Raw genomic sequence first — 13,731 nt, 5'->3', positions numbered from 1 at the left:
TTTCATGTGGCGCCTTTCTACCCACTGTACTTGTGTCCCAGGAACTGGTACCCAATTTCCCCCTCATGGTGTCAATAAGACTTTGAATAAAGTGCATGAAATATCAATATCCAGCGAGTTGCTATTTAACAACCAAGCAGAAAAATCTGTCAAAGCTGCAACACCCTTCACCATCTCAGGGCTAGTTCATTTCAAGATCCCCAAGACTTTGGACCCGATCCTGAAATCTTTTCTCAGGCAAAACCCTCAGTCAAGCTTCCTGGGAATTTTTGCCTAGATAAGGACAGGAGGGAAGATCGGGCCTGTTCAGACATAAAAGATGCGCTGGGCTCTGGGAGAGGGGGCCGCGGTGACTCCGAATAGCTGGTGAAACAGACAAGGAAAGAGAGCAGGCTCTGGGCGGTAGGGAAGGCCTCACGCGGTCTTGCTTTTATAAAGAAGCAGCAGCTAAAGCATATGTCAGGGACCCCTCCCTGTCCCTTCTCCTGCCCTGCCTGATCCCTCGCCCTCTGATCTATAAGCCCGGGCATTACTGAGATAAGAAACCACAGGGCACCCGAGAGACCCGAGCAAACCATTTCAGGGAGCAGGGACTCCCCATTCGGAGGGGGACAATCGGATTCCCCAGCCCCCTGACTGATCACAGCAGGGCCGGTCGCGCCTCGTTTGGGGCGAGCTCGCAGGGGAAGATTTCGTTTGCCTCCCGGGGTTGGATTTTGCAGAGCTCCGCTCTAAATGCAACTCTCCCTGCAGAGCACCCCGAGAAGTTTCCGACCGATCCCTGCCGGGCGGAGCGATGATCAGTCGAGGCAAGGGACATATTTCTACCGAGGGCGCCGGAGTCCTTTGCAAGGAGCTGGCCCAGGGCAGCGGAAATATTATTTATGGGCGCCCGGGACTACAGATAAATGATATTTTCATGCAGTTCTTTCCACCATTAATTCGCCTTAGGCTGGTTTGCGTTTTTCAGCAAAAGTCTCCCCTGATTTATGACGACAGACGTACAATTAACTCGATGTGTAATAAATAAATGGCGGAGGGGCCGCTCTCCATTTCTCCTGCTCCTACCGTTGAGTCAGGAGTTCAGAGGCGCCAAAAAAAAAGTGCATTCAAATAAACGAGGTAATAATTAGCAATCATTGATCGTACAGATCCAGGGGTGCGCATTTGCACTGACCCCTCTTCCTACACTGCGCGGTGCTCTGCGATCTTGCCAGCTGCACCTGTTCGAAGATCCCCTAGAACCATCACCTGTCTGCAAACCCACTGAGAAGCCGGATCCCCCACCCCCAGCCCCCGAAACGCCCTGTACCTTTGCGCACATCCTCGTTCTGTGCCAGCAAAGCGAGGAGCATCTCTGTATTGGAGCAGTCCTTGCCCGCGCTCAGTTCCTTAAGAGCATCCATCTTGCATCGCCTTCCGCCACAAACTCTGCACAAATGGGGCGCTGCCGCCCACTCCGGGGTCTCGGAGGCAAACGTGGCCCGTGTCTGCCCGCCCTCTCCCCTCTCCGGCGCTCCCTGTCCTCCCCAAGCAAGCCTGAAGCCGCGGACCATATGCCTGTTCCGCACGGAACCCTCCAAGTCCATCCAGGGTCCACACAACACCCACCCACACCCCGCTGGAGGTGTCGTGCGCTCGCAGTGCAGAAGAGGGAGTTGCACGCAGGAGCAAGCCGGGCTGAGGAGTAACCCTGCTGACTTAAAGTTCACCCCATGCAAAGGAGGATGGAATATCATCACCGCCAGCTAGTGGGAGGCTGCAGGCCTCAACCGGGCTCCAGGGGCCGGCGGAGGCAAAGGGAACCATTCGTCATTTTTATGTGTGCAGGGGGCAAATAATGAATAGGGCCTGATCGCCGCTGAAAATACTTCAGTGGGGCTCCCCAGGGACTGTTTTAGCTGACGCCTGCTTTGCTGGGCCCTGAGGTGGTTGTCTCAGGGGGGCTGCGGGCAGAAGGAGGCCAGGCGTAAGCAGGAAGCGGGGAGCAAATGGAGAAGGGGGAGCAGCGCTGAGATTAGTCGAGTCTATTTCCCAGAAAGCAATTTACAGCCTCCTGCAGCTTGTTAGCGCAACAGCCATCACCTTCCTCACCGAATAAATAGCGAGCGCAAAGCCGGGGGCCTACTCTCCAGGCGAAGCTGGGATTTGGGGAGGGGGGTCCCATCGAATCTGGAAGTATCAAATTAACTCACCTCCCCCCAGGAAAATGCGTTGCTTTTTTATTTATTTACCCGCCGCTCATTTAGCAAATACACTAGTGACATCCCCCTGCGTTCCTCTCCTGTCCCATTGTGTCCACACGTGGAAGATATTTCTAAAGGGAAGCGCATTGTTTGATGGGGTGGGGGGCAGAGCTCAGTGCCTACCTGGCCGCTCGGAAAGCTCACATCTCCCCCAGGAAGGGATACCCCAGCACAGCGCATGGACACTGCTGCTGAGCCCACGCGGGAGCACGTGGGCTCCCGCGCTCTTCGCTTCCATGCAGCTGGTTAGGAAAACCGGATCCACACGCGCTCCAACCTGGGCTTGACTCTGCGCACCAGCCCTGGAACCAAGGGCAGGGTCGGGATGTAAAGAGGCTGCCCCCAATAATGCCAAAATATTGAGCAAGCTGCTTACCCGCGAGCACCCCGCCGCCCTTCCCACCTCTCTCTTTAAGGAAGAGGGTTTTGCCCAGGCAGGCAAGGCGGGGCGGACAAGTCCCAAGGTTGAAGGGAAATGGGCCAGATCATTAGTTCGTAGGAGCTACCTGCAAAATGACAAAAGATCTATTGGGAGAATGAAATCGCCTCTTCTTCTGGACCACGCTGGTCTCTGAGAGACAAGTGGGGATGGGGGGATGAGTCAATAGGAATCTGATTTTTAGAATTATTTCTATGCATCTCTTTCCCCTTACTCCCCGAAAACTCCTATTCCCCCCTTTAAAGCGGAGCCCTTTCATGCTGGGGGCTCCTTGCGCTTTTGGGACAGGCTGCCATTGGCTTCCGCGGCAAACCAAGCTCCTCGGGAGTTGCATGGACCAGCTCCCTTGACTCGGAGCTTGCAGGGTGGCCGGCTGCCACGCTTGGAATGTTGGGAGCAGCTGTGGGCAGAATGGCTCGAGAAACCTGTGTCTTTCTCCTCCCCCTTCCCACCGTGTCACGGGACCCCAGGACTCGGCCAAGCCCGTCTCACATTGCCCTGGCCTGGGGAACAGAGGGAGCCGTTCTCATAAGGGTGGCCAGTGCCCCCACTCTTGTTTTTTTTTAAGACAACTGTTTACTCGGCAGCTCAATAAAATGTTAAGTGCGGCAACACCCTGATAAATTTTATTGACACTGATCTTTAGAGGCAAAAGGTGTCTGGGGAAATCAAGCGTAGTGCTCCTGCCGTACCCTGCAGATGAATTCAAAATCAATGCCCCATTTGCCTGCATTTTCCGAGGATATGAAACGCATTTTGGTGAAAGGTGTGCGATGCCTCACTGTTATTTCCAACTTTTAAGCTTTAATAATAATTTTATGTCCTATTGATCGCCTTCTCTGAAGGAGCCGGGCGACACTAATGGTATCAAATGAGAAACACTTATGCCCGAGGAGTGGTACAATCTATGGCTCTAGGTAGGCTTAGCTTTTTATCAAAGAGCAGGGGTATAAGGGGTGGGTGGGTGTGATCTGCTTTTGCATCCACCCAGCTTCTTAAAGCCCAATTCGCACCCACACAAAGGAGTGTGTTGTTATTCCTTTCATGCCTAAACTAGGGAGACTGGTCTGGAATGATACTAACCACCCTGGAGCCAAGGCATGTGGGTTTAGCTGTGCTGGAAGGGGCAGACTGTTAGGTCTGGAGCATCTGGTATTGCATTAGCAGCATTTCCCCTTCGGTAACTGCAGGCTCGGGAACTGCATTCGCTGGGCTTTCTGGCTGCCAGGCGTGGGGTTTACCTGGGCGGGATGAGGGCTGCACTTTTTGTTGTTAGGATCTTGCCTTGCACTAGCATCTCCCACAAGTGCAGGGCTCTGGAATTGTCTCGTGAGGGGGGCATCGTGTGCTCCTGGTTTATGGGTTAATCTGGAAGGGAAGGATCAGGGGTTTTTGCCCGGGGTCTCTAGCATCCGACAAAGCCCCAGCCCGGGAATTCCATTGCTCTTCCCCGGGGGTAACAGACTGGCCGCTCGGCGAGGAACTGGGCTCCCGGCCGCACACTCACACGGCACCGATGAATGCTGTAGCTCAGCCATACCCGCTCGATTTACACCAAATAACCAAACCCAATCGAGTGGCTTTGCAGGCTGCAGGCTGTGCGGCAGGGGTGCAAATGCTGTTTTAACCCGCTAGCGGTTTAGTCTGGATGCACTCCTGAAACGCTACAATATTTGTCACTGTTTATACAGGAAACCCCCATTTTATTTCTTGTCTAACAGGGCTTCTCTGTTAATAAAGCCCCAGCAAAGAGCGTTTGCAGCGATGGCTTCTTAACATCGCCATTCTCCGGGGCAGCTGGGATTTTTCCCACCCCTAATTAAGAAAGTACCGTATAGGAAGTACATTTTTTAGGATTAAAATTCCAGATTATTTTTCCCCTTATTGAAACAGATTAAAGAGTCCAGGGTGGCGGGTGTATTACCTGAAAGCAGAAACGAAAGTAATATCGAGATTTTAGTCCGCTCCTTTGAACCATGGACATTCCTGCTGGATGTCAGCCGCGCTCCCCTTTCAGCCCCTACCCACCCAGCACAGTGACTGCTCCGGAAGGACATTGCAGCCATCAGTCAAATACCCGTTAGACTCAGTGGAAGAAGGAGTTTAAAAGGTTACAAAACTAGAGCGATTCCCCCGAGTCGGAGAGTTAATCACCCAAATGAACAGATGAGAAATCGGCAAAAATCAAGTGGATTTCCCTGGATTATTTACTCTCCAGTCGGGCAGGTTTTCCTCTTGATATGTCTAAACATGCGCGGGATAGGGCCGCATTGAAGTGTCTACATTTAAAACCCCTCAACCCTTAGGCCTGACAAGATTCCCCTTCGAATTCCACTTCCACTGAGGAACCTTCTTCCGACAGAAACGGGCCAGAACAAATCTCCAAACCCCTTTGTTAAAACTCGGCTCCAATGTGCACGTTAACGGGCTAAGCGGTCGGGGTTCTGCTAGATTTCCGTCTCGGCGCCCGGGCGAGCGATAACCCATTGAAAGGGACACGGCTGGAGCCGAGTCGCGGCAGAGCTGGGCTGGGTATTTATGAAAGGGTGAGACGGTGTTTAACCGAATAGATAAATAAGGGAAATAGATTGAATGTCAAATCGGCTGCGGGTGTGCGGAGGGGACAGGAGAGACCGACTGGACAGAGTTTAGCAGCGTGTTTTACCATTTTAGCTGCTCCCTTATTCTATTAACGTCTCCCCCAGCTAAGAGATGGATAATAACACCCCGCATCCGGCTGCCTCGAACCCCGCGCTGCTTGTTCAGGCTAGTTCATGGAAAGGCCAATGTGGCTGATTTCTCTCACTCCAGCAGAATAAGGGGTTTTGTCTTCCTAGTTCATCGAGATTCGAGCCATCCCAGGGCGGAGCTGCCACCTGAGTAACCGCATCGGCTGGGTCACCACGTGCGGCTGAAAAGCCGCGTTAGCAAAGCGAGGTGTGCTCGGAAATCGAGTTTTCCTTAACACGCGGCTCTTTCTCGGCAGCGCGGTACTTTGGGGTGAAAGTGTCCCCGGAAATAGCCCCCGCACGCAGGGCCGGTGGGTTGCTCTGGGGACCGCGCTGACCTGCCGGAGCAGCGGGCACCGGTAGCTCACCTGCGCGTCCCTATGGAAGAGCCTGGGGCTCGGAGCGGGTGGGCGGCTGCGGGGCTCTGGCAGCTGACAGCAGTGAGTGATGGAGGAGCTGGGACAGCCCAGCTCAGACACGCGCTCTACAGCTGTCCAGCCAGCCACTAACAATACCGCTCATTAGCCATTCCCGGCGTCTGTGGCAGGCAAAGCCCCACACGGCGAGCGAGGCTCCCCCCTCCCCCCCCCCAGCGCACGTTTTCTTTTCTTTTCGTTTTGTTTCCTTTTTAAACGCTGTTTGCAGAAAGCCAGCAGGAGATGCCGCCTGCAATGGATCTATTCCCTCCCCACCTCGGACTGCAACACGTGGGAACACAGCTCTAGGCAAGGGGAAATCTGCCAAATGGTCCTGCCACTTGGTGATGTAAAAGCCATACCAAATATTACCAGCCTAAAGCAGCCAGGCGCCTGGGACCCGAGCCCCGAAAGCCACTGACTGTTTGGTGTAGCCACTCTAGAGATCTGCGAGCCACACGTTACAAACACCTGCTTTCCTGGTTACACATAAAGGGGTTTCTCCCCCCCCCCCCAGCACTCTGATAGTTCAAACGGAGACACCCCCCCCCTGCAATTTATCTTAACTAGAACCTCCTGAGAACAAGGTGACATTGCTGGTCCAGGCGACCCATTTCACTGCGGAGTGGGGTGGGAATTCCTGACCTCCACGCCAGTGTCACGGACAGTTGAACAGCCCGGGGGAGGGAAGTTTCTGCTGTCCAGTATTGGGAAGAAAGAGAGAGAGAGACTCTTACCTGGGGTCCGGCTGAAGGGGCAGATCTCAGCTGCCTTCTCGGAACTAGCTCGGACTCTTTCCAGCAGCATCTCGGGGCCGGGCGAGGAAGGACCGACCCGGGCGAACTTCAGGAGAACGTGGTGGACTCGGATCGCCTGGGCAGAAAGAAAACAACTCCCTCTCACCGCTCCGCACCGAGCTGCGGGAGCCCTGCGGGGAGCGCTGCGCCGGGCGGTCACCTCCCCGCACTTTAGGAGATGCTGCAACCTTTTAATCTAGTGGCTTCGGGGAAGGGGGCCCGGCGCAGCGCTGGCTTCCCACCCGCGCAGTGGCTGGCGTCAGTTGACCCTCCGTTGCCACCGGTGTGCTGCTTAGCATAACAAAGCCCAGGGAGTGACTGCCAAAGAGGGGGAGCTCTCCATGGTGCTGACACAGGACGCCCAGCCAGCCTGGCGTGTGGTCTCCCCCCCGCCCCCCAGACATACCCATACACGTGTCCAGCTTTCAGCCCGCACAATGGGGCTGGGCGGACCCCAGCGCCGGCTCATTGTCTTTATGCAGAGCTCCCTTTTCGTTAAGACGCGTTTCCTTTGTCCCGCCACAAAAGTCTCCCTCGGTCCATCAGGCCATTAATGGGCCGAGTTGCGGGTGTTTCCGCCCCTGCTCGGCTCATACGCACACGGTGCAGGAGCGATTCCTTCCTCTGGGTTTGTGGTGGGGGCTGGTTGTCAGATGTCAGCATCGGAGCATTTGTTTTAAAGGGGTTGGGGGCTGGTTTTCCTAACTGTTTCCTACCCGAGAAATACCCTGTGCGACCCGAGGGAATCTATTGTATTTTCACCCATGTGCGCCTGAAATAAATCATTCCCCGAACAGAAACGCTGGGCCACATAACTACAAAGCGTTGTTTGGTTTGTTTTAAAAAAAAACCTCGTTTGCTGCATTTTAAAAATACACCTTGGAACTTCAAACCTGCGCGGCTGCAATTTCCTCCCGTTTCACTAACTACACCAGGAGGTAGCTGCAGGGCCAGGGCAGAGCTACACATCAAAGATGCTTTTTAAAAAAGGAAAACTGCTTAAAAGCAAATATTTCTTGTAAATTAAGAGGCTAAATAATCCCTTGACAAAGGTAATAGCCACATTCAGTCAGGAAAGAGCGATCAATAACCATCGAGGCCAAAAAGTAGCGCGGGGAACGAGTGCAAATGCTCGTTGTTTGTTGACGGGGCTCCAGAAATCCGAGATGTTTTCTCCCACTCTTCAGGCGTTTCCCGATTTCTGACCCTCCCTGGCTTTGCCGGGGGGAATCTATAAGCCGGGAGGAAATTCAGCTTCGCGTTAGGTAGCGCAGACCAGTTGCGATTTCCAAAACAAACAAACGAATCGTTAGTTTCCCGAAGGTGGATTCGAAAATCTCTGCCCCTCCCCCAAGGAAAGTTGGTTTTTCCATTTCCCTGGCAGAACCTTCCCTTTCGGAAGCTGGAATCCCTCCCCCCTTGCCCCGCGTCTCGGGAGCTTTGCTGGTTAAAGGTTGATGGTTTGTTTTTCTAATTAGTTAATGAATTTGGGGCGCTAATGCGCTTTGAGACGCTGATTTAGCCAAGGGTCGGTGTGAAGATTCGCGCCCGGCCCGCCTGAGTCCCCCTCCGGCCTTTCGAGCTGGGGGCCTTTAATTAGCTTAATTTCCAGCGGAGGCCTGGAAAAGAAAAGTGCAGACACGACTCTGTGGCGTCCGCGGGACCCGGGAAGGAAAGTGCCCACGGGTGGCCGCAGAGTCCCGCAAGGCCGGCAGAGGCGTAGGCACCTGGGGACAGATCGGGGTGGGGGGGACTTTGCGAACAGTCCGAGGCAAACCTGCCCCAGGGCAAACGGGTCTGGTGATTCCCTAGCCCCGGGGACTCGCCCTTTGCTGGCTCTGGCCGAGGAGACCCTCGGGGCTCACTCCAGGGTTTTTTTGTTTGGTTTTCCAGCATCTGCCTGGAGCTGGGTCACTCTGTTCTCCCCGCGGTCGGATATAGGTCACAGGCTCGTCTGTCCTCTGAGCCTGGTCAGGACCGATGGACACCCCCCTCGTCCCCCCACAGCCCTGTGCTCTTCTCTTCGGGAATCGGCCCTGGGTTCCCAGGCACCTGGCGTGGTGTGTTTCACACCTCTCCGCTTGGGCCGTCGTGTTTAACTCAAGCACAAGCACGGGTGTGTGTGTGTGTGTGTGTGTGTGTCTTTCCCCCCGCATCAGGGGCTGATAATTATGGTTGTTACTGTGAGCCAGTTAAGCTGGATGAATCCCTTTACCGCCTCTTTGAGAGGCTTACAAATTAATAACAGCGGCTTACGGCAGGCAGCCTGCGAGCACAGATGTTCGTGTTGCTTCCCCAAAGTCACACCCGGGGACAAGAGAGGGGCCGACACCAGAGATTCCCCCCACGAAGTATGTCCGCGAGGATGACCCACGCTGCGATGCCCCCGCGTGAGGAATCTCGTTTCTCCTTCATGCCCCTAGGCGGGGAAGGGGGGGGGGGTGAAAACATCAGGTCGGGAGCTGGGTGAGGGCTTGAGACCTGCCGGGCAGCTGGAAGGAGGAAAGAAGCGTTGCAGGAGACCCCAGCCCGCTCCCCAGCTGCGCCATGACCGGGGCTGGTCACAGATTCTGTGTCCCGCTCTATAGTCGCGGGAAGGTGCCGACTATCCAACGGGTCGCGAAAATCCACCATAAAAAGCCACCGAGTTCATCCTCTGGGACACAGCAGCCGGTTTCCCTGTTGCTGTAACCCGCCCACTGAGCCCTGTCAGCCACAGCAACCCCCCCCCCCCTCAGTGTTCCGCTTTAATTAGCTGGGGGGGGGATGAAATAGAAGCGAGACAGGGACCGAACTGAATTCGCCTTGACTACGGGAGCGGCTCCGCTGGGTGCCAGGTTCCATCGCACACAAGTTGCTCACGGTTAGCAAGGCCCAGGGGGTGGGTACATTTGTTCTCAGGGATCAAACGCCTGGGGGAGGGGGCGCCAGTCCCTGAGTGAGGGGGGGGCGCTGCCCTGGGAAAAGCCCCCCAGCCAGCCAGGTCTGCTCGGTGCAGACACACCCCAGAGAATGAGAGCGCGGCTGGCACAGCGCTGGGCCCTGGGGTTAGTTCCAGGCGGCGGGGTAGATTCCAGCGGAAGCTCCCCCTGCTCTGCTCAGATCTAGCGACAATTACTAGTTTTTTCCCCAAGGGCTAATGGGCAGAGGGCATTTTCCGGCGGGTGTTGCTTTTCCTCACCAAACAACCAAACCAACCAAACGGGAACGTTTTTTTTAAAGAGAAAGAGGCTGGTTAGGGACTTCTCAGCATTTGTCCTGATGCCCCAGGAATCCCCCAGCTCTCGGGAAGGGCCTGGCCGCTGGTTTAAAAACAGCTGGGAGCATTTTTGGCCGTTTATTTTTTCCCAAATCGTGAAGAAAAGAAAAAAAACGAAATCTTGAAACCGTTCACGTGCGGGCAATGAAATCGGAGCAGAGCAGGTGCGTCAAAGCGGGGCCTTCAAATGGCAACTCGTTTAGCTTCTCTTCCAGCTGTTCAAAGGCGGGTTTCGGAATTTGTCAATGGCTAGTAAAGAAGGACAAGTCACCCTGACCTGAAGAACTGACCCTGGTTGGTTGGAAGGGTCACACCGGGGTGTTCTGACCACTTCGAAATATTAATTTAAACGGATCCTTTCCCGCCAAGTTTGGGGTTTGACCGATCTGCACTGGCCGATGCAAAGCGCTTCCGGCGAGCCCCGTCCCTGAGGCACGTGGCTTTTTGCAGGTTCAAGCAGGAGGGGGCTTGTTTTGCAGGGAGGCGCTTCCACTTTTCCCCAGGTAAAGCTCCGCCAGTGACGTAGCGCCCCGGGTATATGTCAGCGGATAAAACCCTTCCCCGGCCTGTCGCATTCATTATTAATTATGAAACCAGACACCCGCTTTGTTTGCAGCCTGCTTTTCTGTAGGCAACTTTCCATTTTAAACAGCCCGTCCAGCCTTCCTCTTTGCAGGACTCAAATTTCTCCAATTAACTCCCCCCCACCACCACCACCTGGCTATATAAACTAATAAATAGTGACTATGTTTCCTACGGAAAACAGGTTATGGACTAGACAGGTCCGTTTAGATTTGCAGTGAAAAGAGGCTAATTGGGTGAAAAACTCATGGTCAGGGTTTTTCCCCAGCAGCCAGAGTTAATATTCCCTGGTTGAGAGCTCGGCTCAAGTAGTGCTCCAGCCACATGAATGAGTCATGAACAGATGCAGCGGGTAACCGCCTGTGTGTGTTGGGGGCATCGGAGAGCGGCAAGCTCCAAGGGTGATCCCCAGGACTAGCCAGGAGAAGGTGTTTCTCCAGCCAGTGGGGAGGCTGGCACGACATTGGTCAGATAAAGGCACAGGGGTGCTGAGAGCCATTGAACCAAACTGTAAACCTGGGTATGATGAAAACCACTTCAAGGAAGCCTGAGGCTGCAGCAGCACCTCTCCTTCCAGCACCTCTGTAAAGGCAACCCTAGCGTAATCATTCACTGGTAAATTACAGCTAACAGAAACATAAAGCGAATTGACTTGTATGTTTGCCTTTGTCTTGAGGCCAGGAATCACGCGGGTGGATTTAATTTGAACATCTCCATTGCATTTGTTTGCTGGTTTTTTTCTTCAAGAAAAATACTAAAACATCAGATTATTTTTAAAAAATGTAACAAGCTGCTTTTGTGCCTGGGACAATCACAGGTAAATACCAAATCCGGGAAGCCCCCAACCTTAAGGAAGATTAATTTTCCTCCCCTTCCCACCCCCTTGCAAAAGTCAGTCAGGGTTGCATTGACTTTGACTCCAGCTGTCTCCTCCACTAACAGTCTCAAATGTTTATTAGGGCTTTGAGTACTGGGCTGTCAGTCATTAGAGAGCACACTCAGCTGGGCAGGTGCGAGGCTCGCTGCCTTTTCAGCGTGGCTAGAAGATTTAGAGCCGAGTGGGTGACTGCGCTGCTGCTATCAGGTGGAAGGAACCCAATCCTCAGTGGTGGTACAGCATGTCACCGTTTACAGAACACAACCTGGACAGCTAAAGTACATTAGCTGTTTAGTAAATCAGAAGCCTGGTAAGTAAATTAATGCTTAGTAACGAGGCAGGTGAGGAGCTGAGCAGAAAAGATGCTTCAAGTCCAGCCGTCACTCTTGTGGGTGGAAATGTTTGCTGATTAAATTACTGCCTGGCTCCAAGAGCAGGGAAATAGCTTCACAAGATTGAAATGATCCATGTTCTGTGCTTCTCTTGTGGCCAGGGCAGAAATCGGAGGGCTCCAAGGATGGCCCTTGACATACATTTGGGTGATAAGGCCTCCATCCTGCCCATCTTTGTGCAGCTAACCCTGCAAGGCACACAAGGAGGCTGCCTGCTCAAATAAAAGTGGATTTCTACCAACCGGGCATCCATCCAGGGCTCTTAGCTGAGTTTGTGAGTAAAGGCCCAGCATACCTGCTCCTTAAGTCCCCAAGGTGCAGGGTAAGAAAAGGCGCAAGGTGTGAGCAGAAACAGTGAAGGGGTGGAGGGAAGGGGGAGTTGCATGTGAGGAGCCACACTCAAGGCTATTTAGTGAAATTGTGGCTGCTTTCCTTGCCCATATCAGTGTCTGATCCTTTCTTGCCCCCAGTGATATCCTGGGGCAGTGAGTCCCAGGTTTGTTTCTTTTACCAGTAATTTTGGCTTTGGGTTTGGTAACTGCTGGTTTTCTTTTCAAGTCTTGGTTGTAGAAAAGAGATCCTTTTTCCTCGTGGGCTCCAGGCAGTCGTTCTGTCAGCACCCTCTGCACGTGCACCTGCTGGAATGCACAGACGTGGCTCTCCAATTTTCTGCCTCAGAGGCAGAAGTTTCTTCAGTCTCTCTCTCTTTCTCTCTCTGGGCTCCTTTGCACTGGAATTTTGTCCATCTTTTCCCCCTCCCTTCAGCCTGGTCTCTGTCTGTCAAGAGGCCAGGTGTGGGGCTGATGGAGGTTGCTTATACCCTAAACATTACTTGCTTTGATTACCACTGCACACTAAGCAGAGTTTTACGTTTTTCACAATGGGCTAGTGACTAAGGCTTTGGAGTGGGAACCAGCCAACATAAGTTCTATCCTCATCTCTGCCACTAACCCTGGGCAAGGGGCTTCGCCGCTGCTTACCCTACTCCCCTTTGTCTGTCTCTTTAGTGTGGATGCTTTTCAGGGCAGGGACTCTTTCATTCCATGTTTGAATAGTGCCTAGCACAATAGGGCCCTGATCTTGTTCGAGGCCTCTAGGCACTGCTGTAATACAACCCGGGCTTTGAGTGAGTCATTGTTTTTAGAACCCAGTCTATGAACACTTCAAACTGACAGATGCCAGGTAATGCATATTGGAAGGAACAGTTAGATTTCATCCCCCATCTGGCTCCCCCTCCACCAAGGTTTTTTAAGGTTCCACTGAAGTCCCTCATGTTTTTCTCTTCTTGTCACTTATCCCATTGATTGAGGTCAGGTTGTTGTGTAAGCGCCCACCAGCTTCATCTATCCGAGGCGGCACTGAGGGCCACCTGCTTACCATCTTCTTGGGTGCAATCCATCCATCTCTTCCTTGGTTTTCCTAAGGGTATTTTTCCTACCACCCTCACCTGCCCTGCTCTCTTCACCTGGTCCCCTTCGTTCATTCTCCCTGTGGGTGTGAAGCAGCAAAGTTGCACTTCCTGGATGTAGTCAGCCACCCCATGGATTTTGACTTCCACCCTAATATTTTCATTTCAAAATCTGTCTCTTTGTGAAATTTCTCTTATGGGGTGAAGACATCTTATCTCAAACACCTCTCAGCATTGGGCAATAGCCTGTAGGTTCATACTTCTCAACATACTGCATTGTGGGGTGCACCTTTGTTCTATGCAGTGGGGCCTTCAGTGGCATATGCTTTTCATACACAACACCTGAGATGTTATTCTATCCTCTTCCAATACTCTCCAGTCTGGGCAGTAACTCACACCCAAGTGTGCCTATTCCATGACCCAGTCACCAACATACTTGAACTAGTTAAGCTTTAGTTTCACTTTGTTACTCTCTGTCTGTTTCCAAACTTCTTTGCTGCACTTCCCCAACTTTAATCTTGTTTCGTTTCAGCTTAGTTCCCTCCTTGCCCAATGCTCTATTGCAATCTTTGCCCCAAGGGGGTTG

General features: G+C 53.1%; 1 protein-coding gene across 3 annotated transcripts in view; it reads right to left on the bottom strand.

The window, feature by feature from the left end:
* LHX3 (LIM homeobox 3) overlaps window positions 1–6,949 on the bottom strand; it is a 37,407-nt gene extending 30,458 nt beyond the window's left edge. The window contains exon 1 of one of the 3 annotated variants that reach the window (XM_039506705.1): window positions 6,568–6,949. In XM_039506705.1, coding sequence (XP_039362639.1) covers window positions 6,568–6,637 — 70 coding nt within the window. In that variant the 5' untranslated portion in view covers window positions 6,638–6,949. Of the gene's footprint in view, window positions 1–1,312; window positions 1,407–6,567 lie in introns of those variants that run through there. The other 2 variants (XM_039506703.1, XM_039506702.1) reach the window with 2 other exon arrangements.
* Window positions 6,950–13,731: the final 6,782 nt, after the last annotated feature.

This window comes from Mauremys reevesii, linkage group 19 (genome assembly GCF_016161935.1).
Source record: "Mauremys reevesii isolate NIE-2019 linkage group 19, ASM1616193v1, whole genome shotgun sequence".
Classification (NCBI taxonomy): domain Eukaryota; kingdom Metazoa; phylum Chordata; order Testudines; family Geoemydidae; genus Mauremys; species Mauremys reevesii.
Note: the sequence above shows the minus strand (reverse complement) of the source record. Positions and strands in the feature narration are given on the sequence as shown.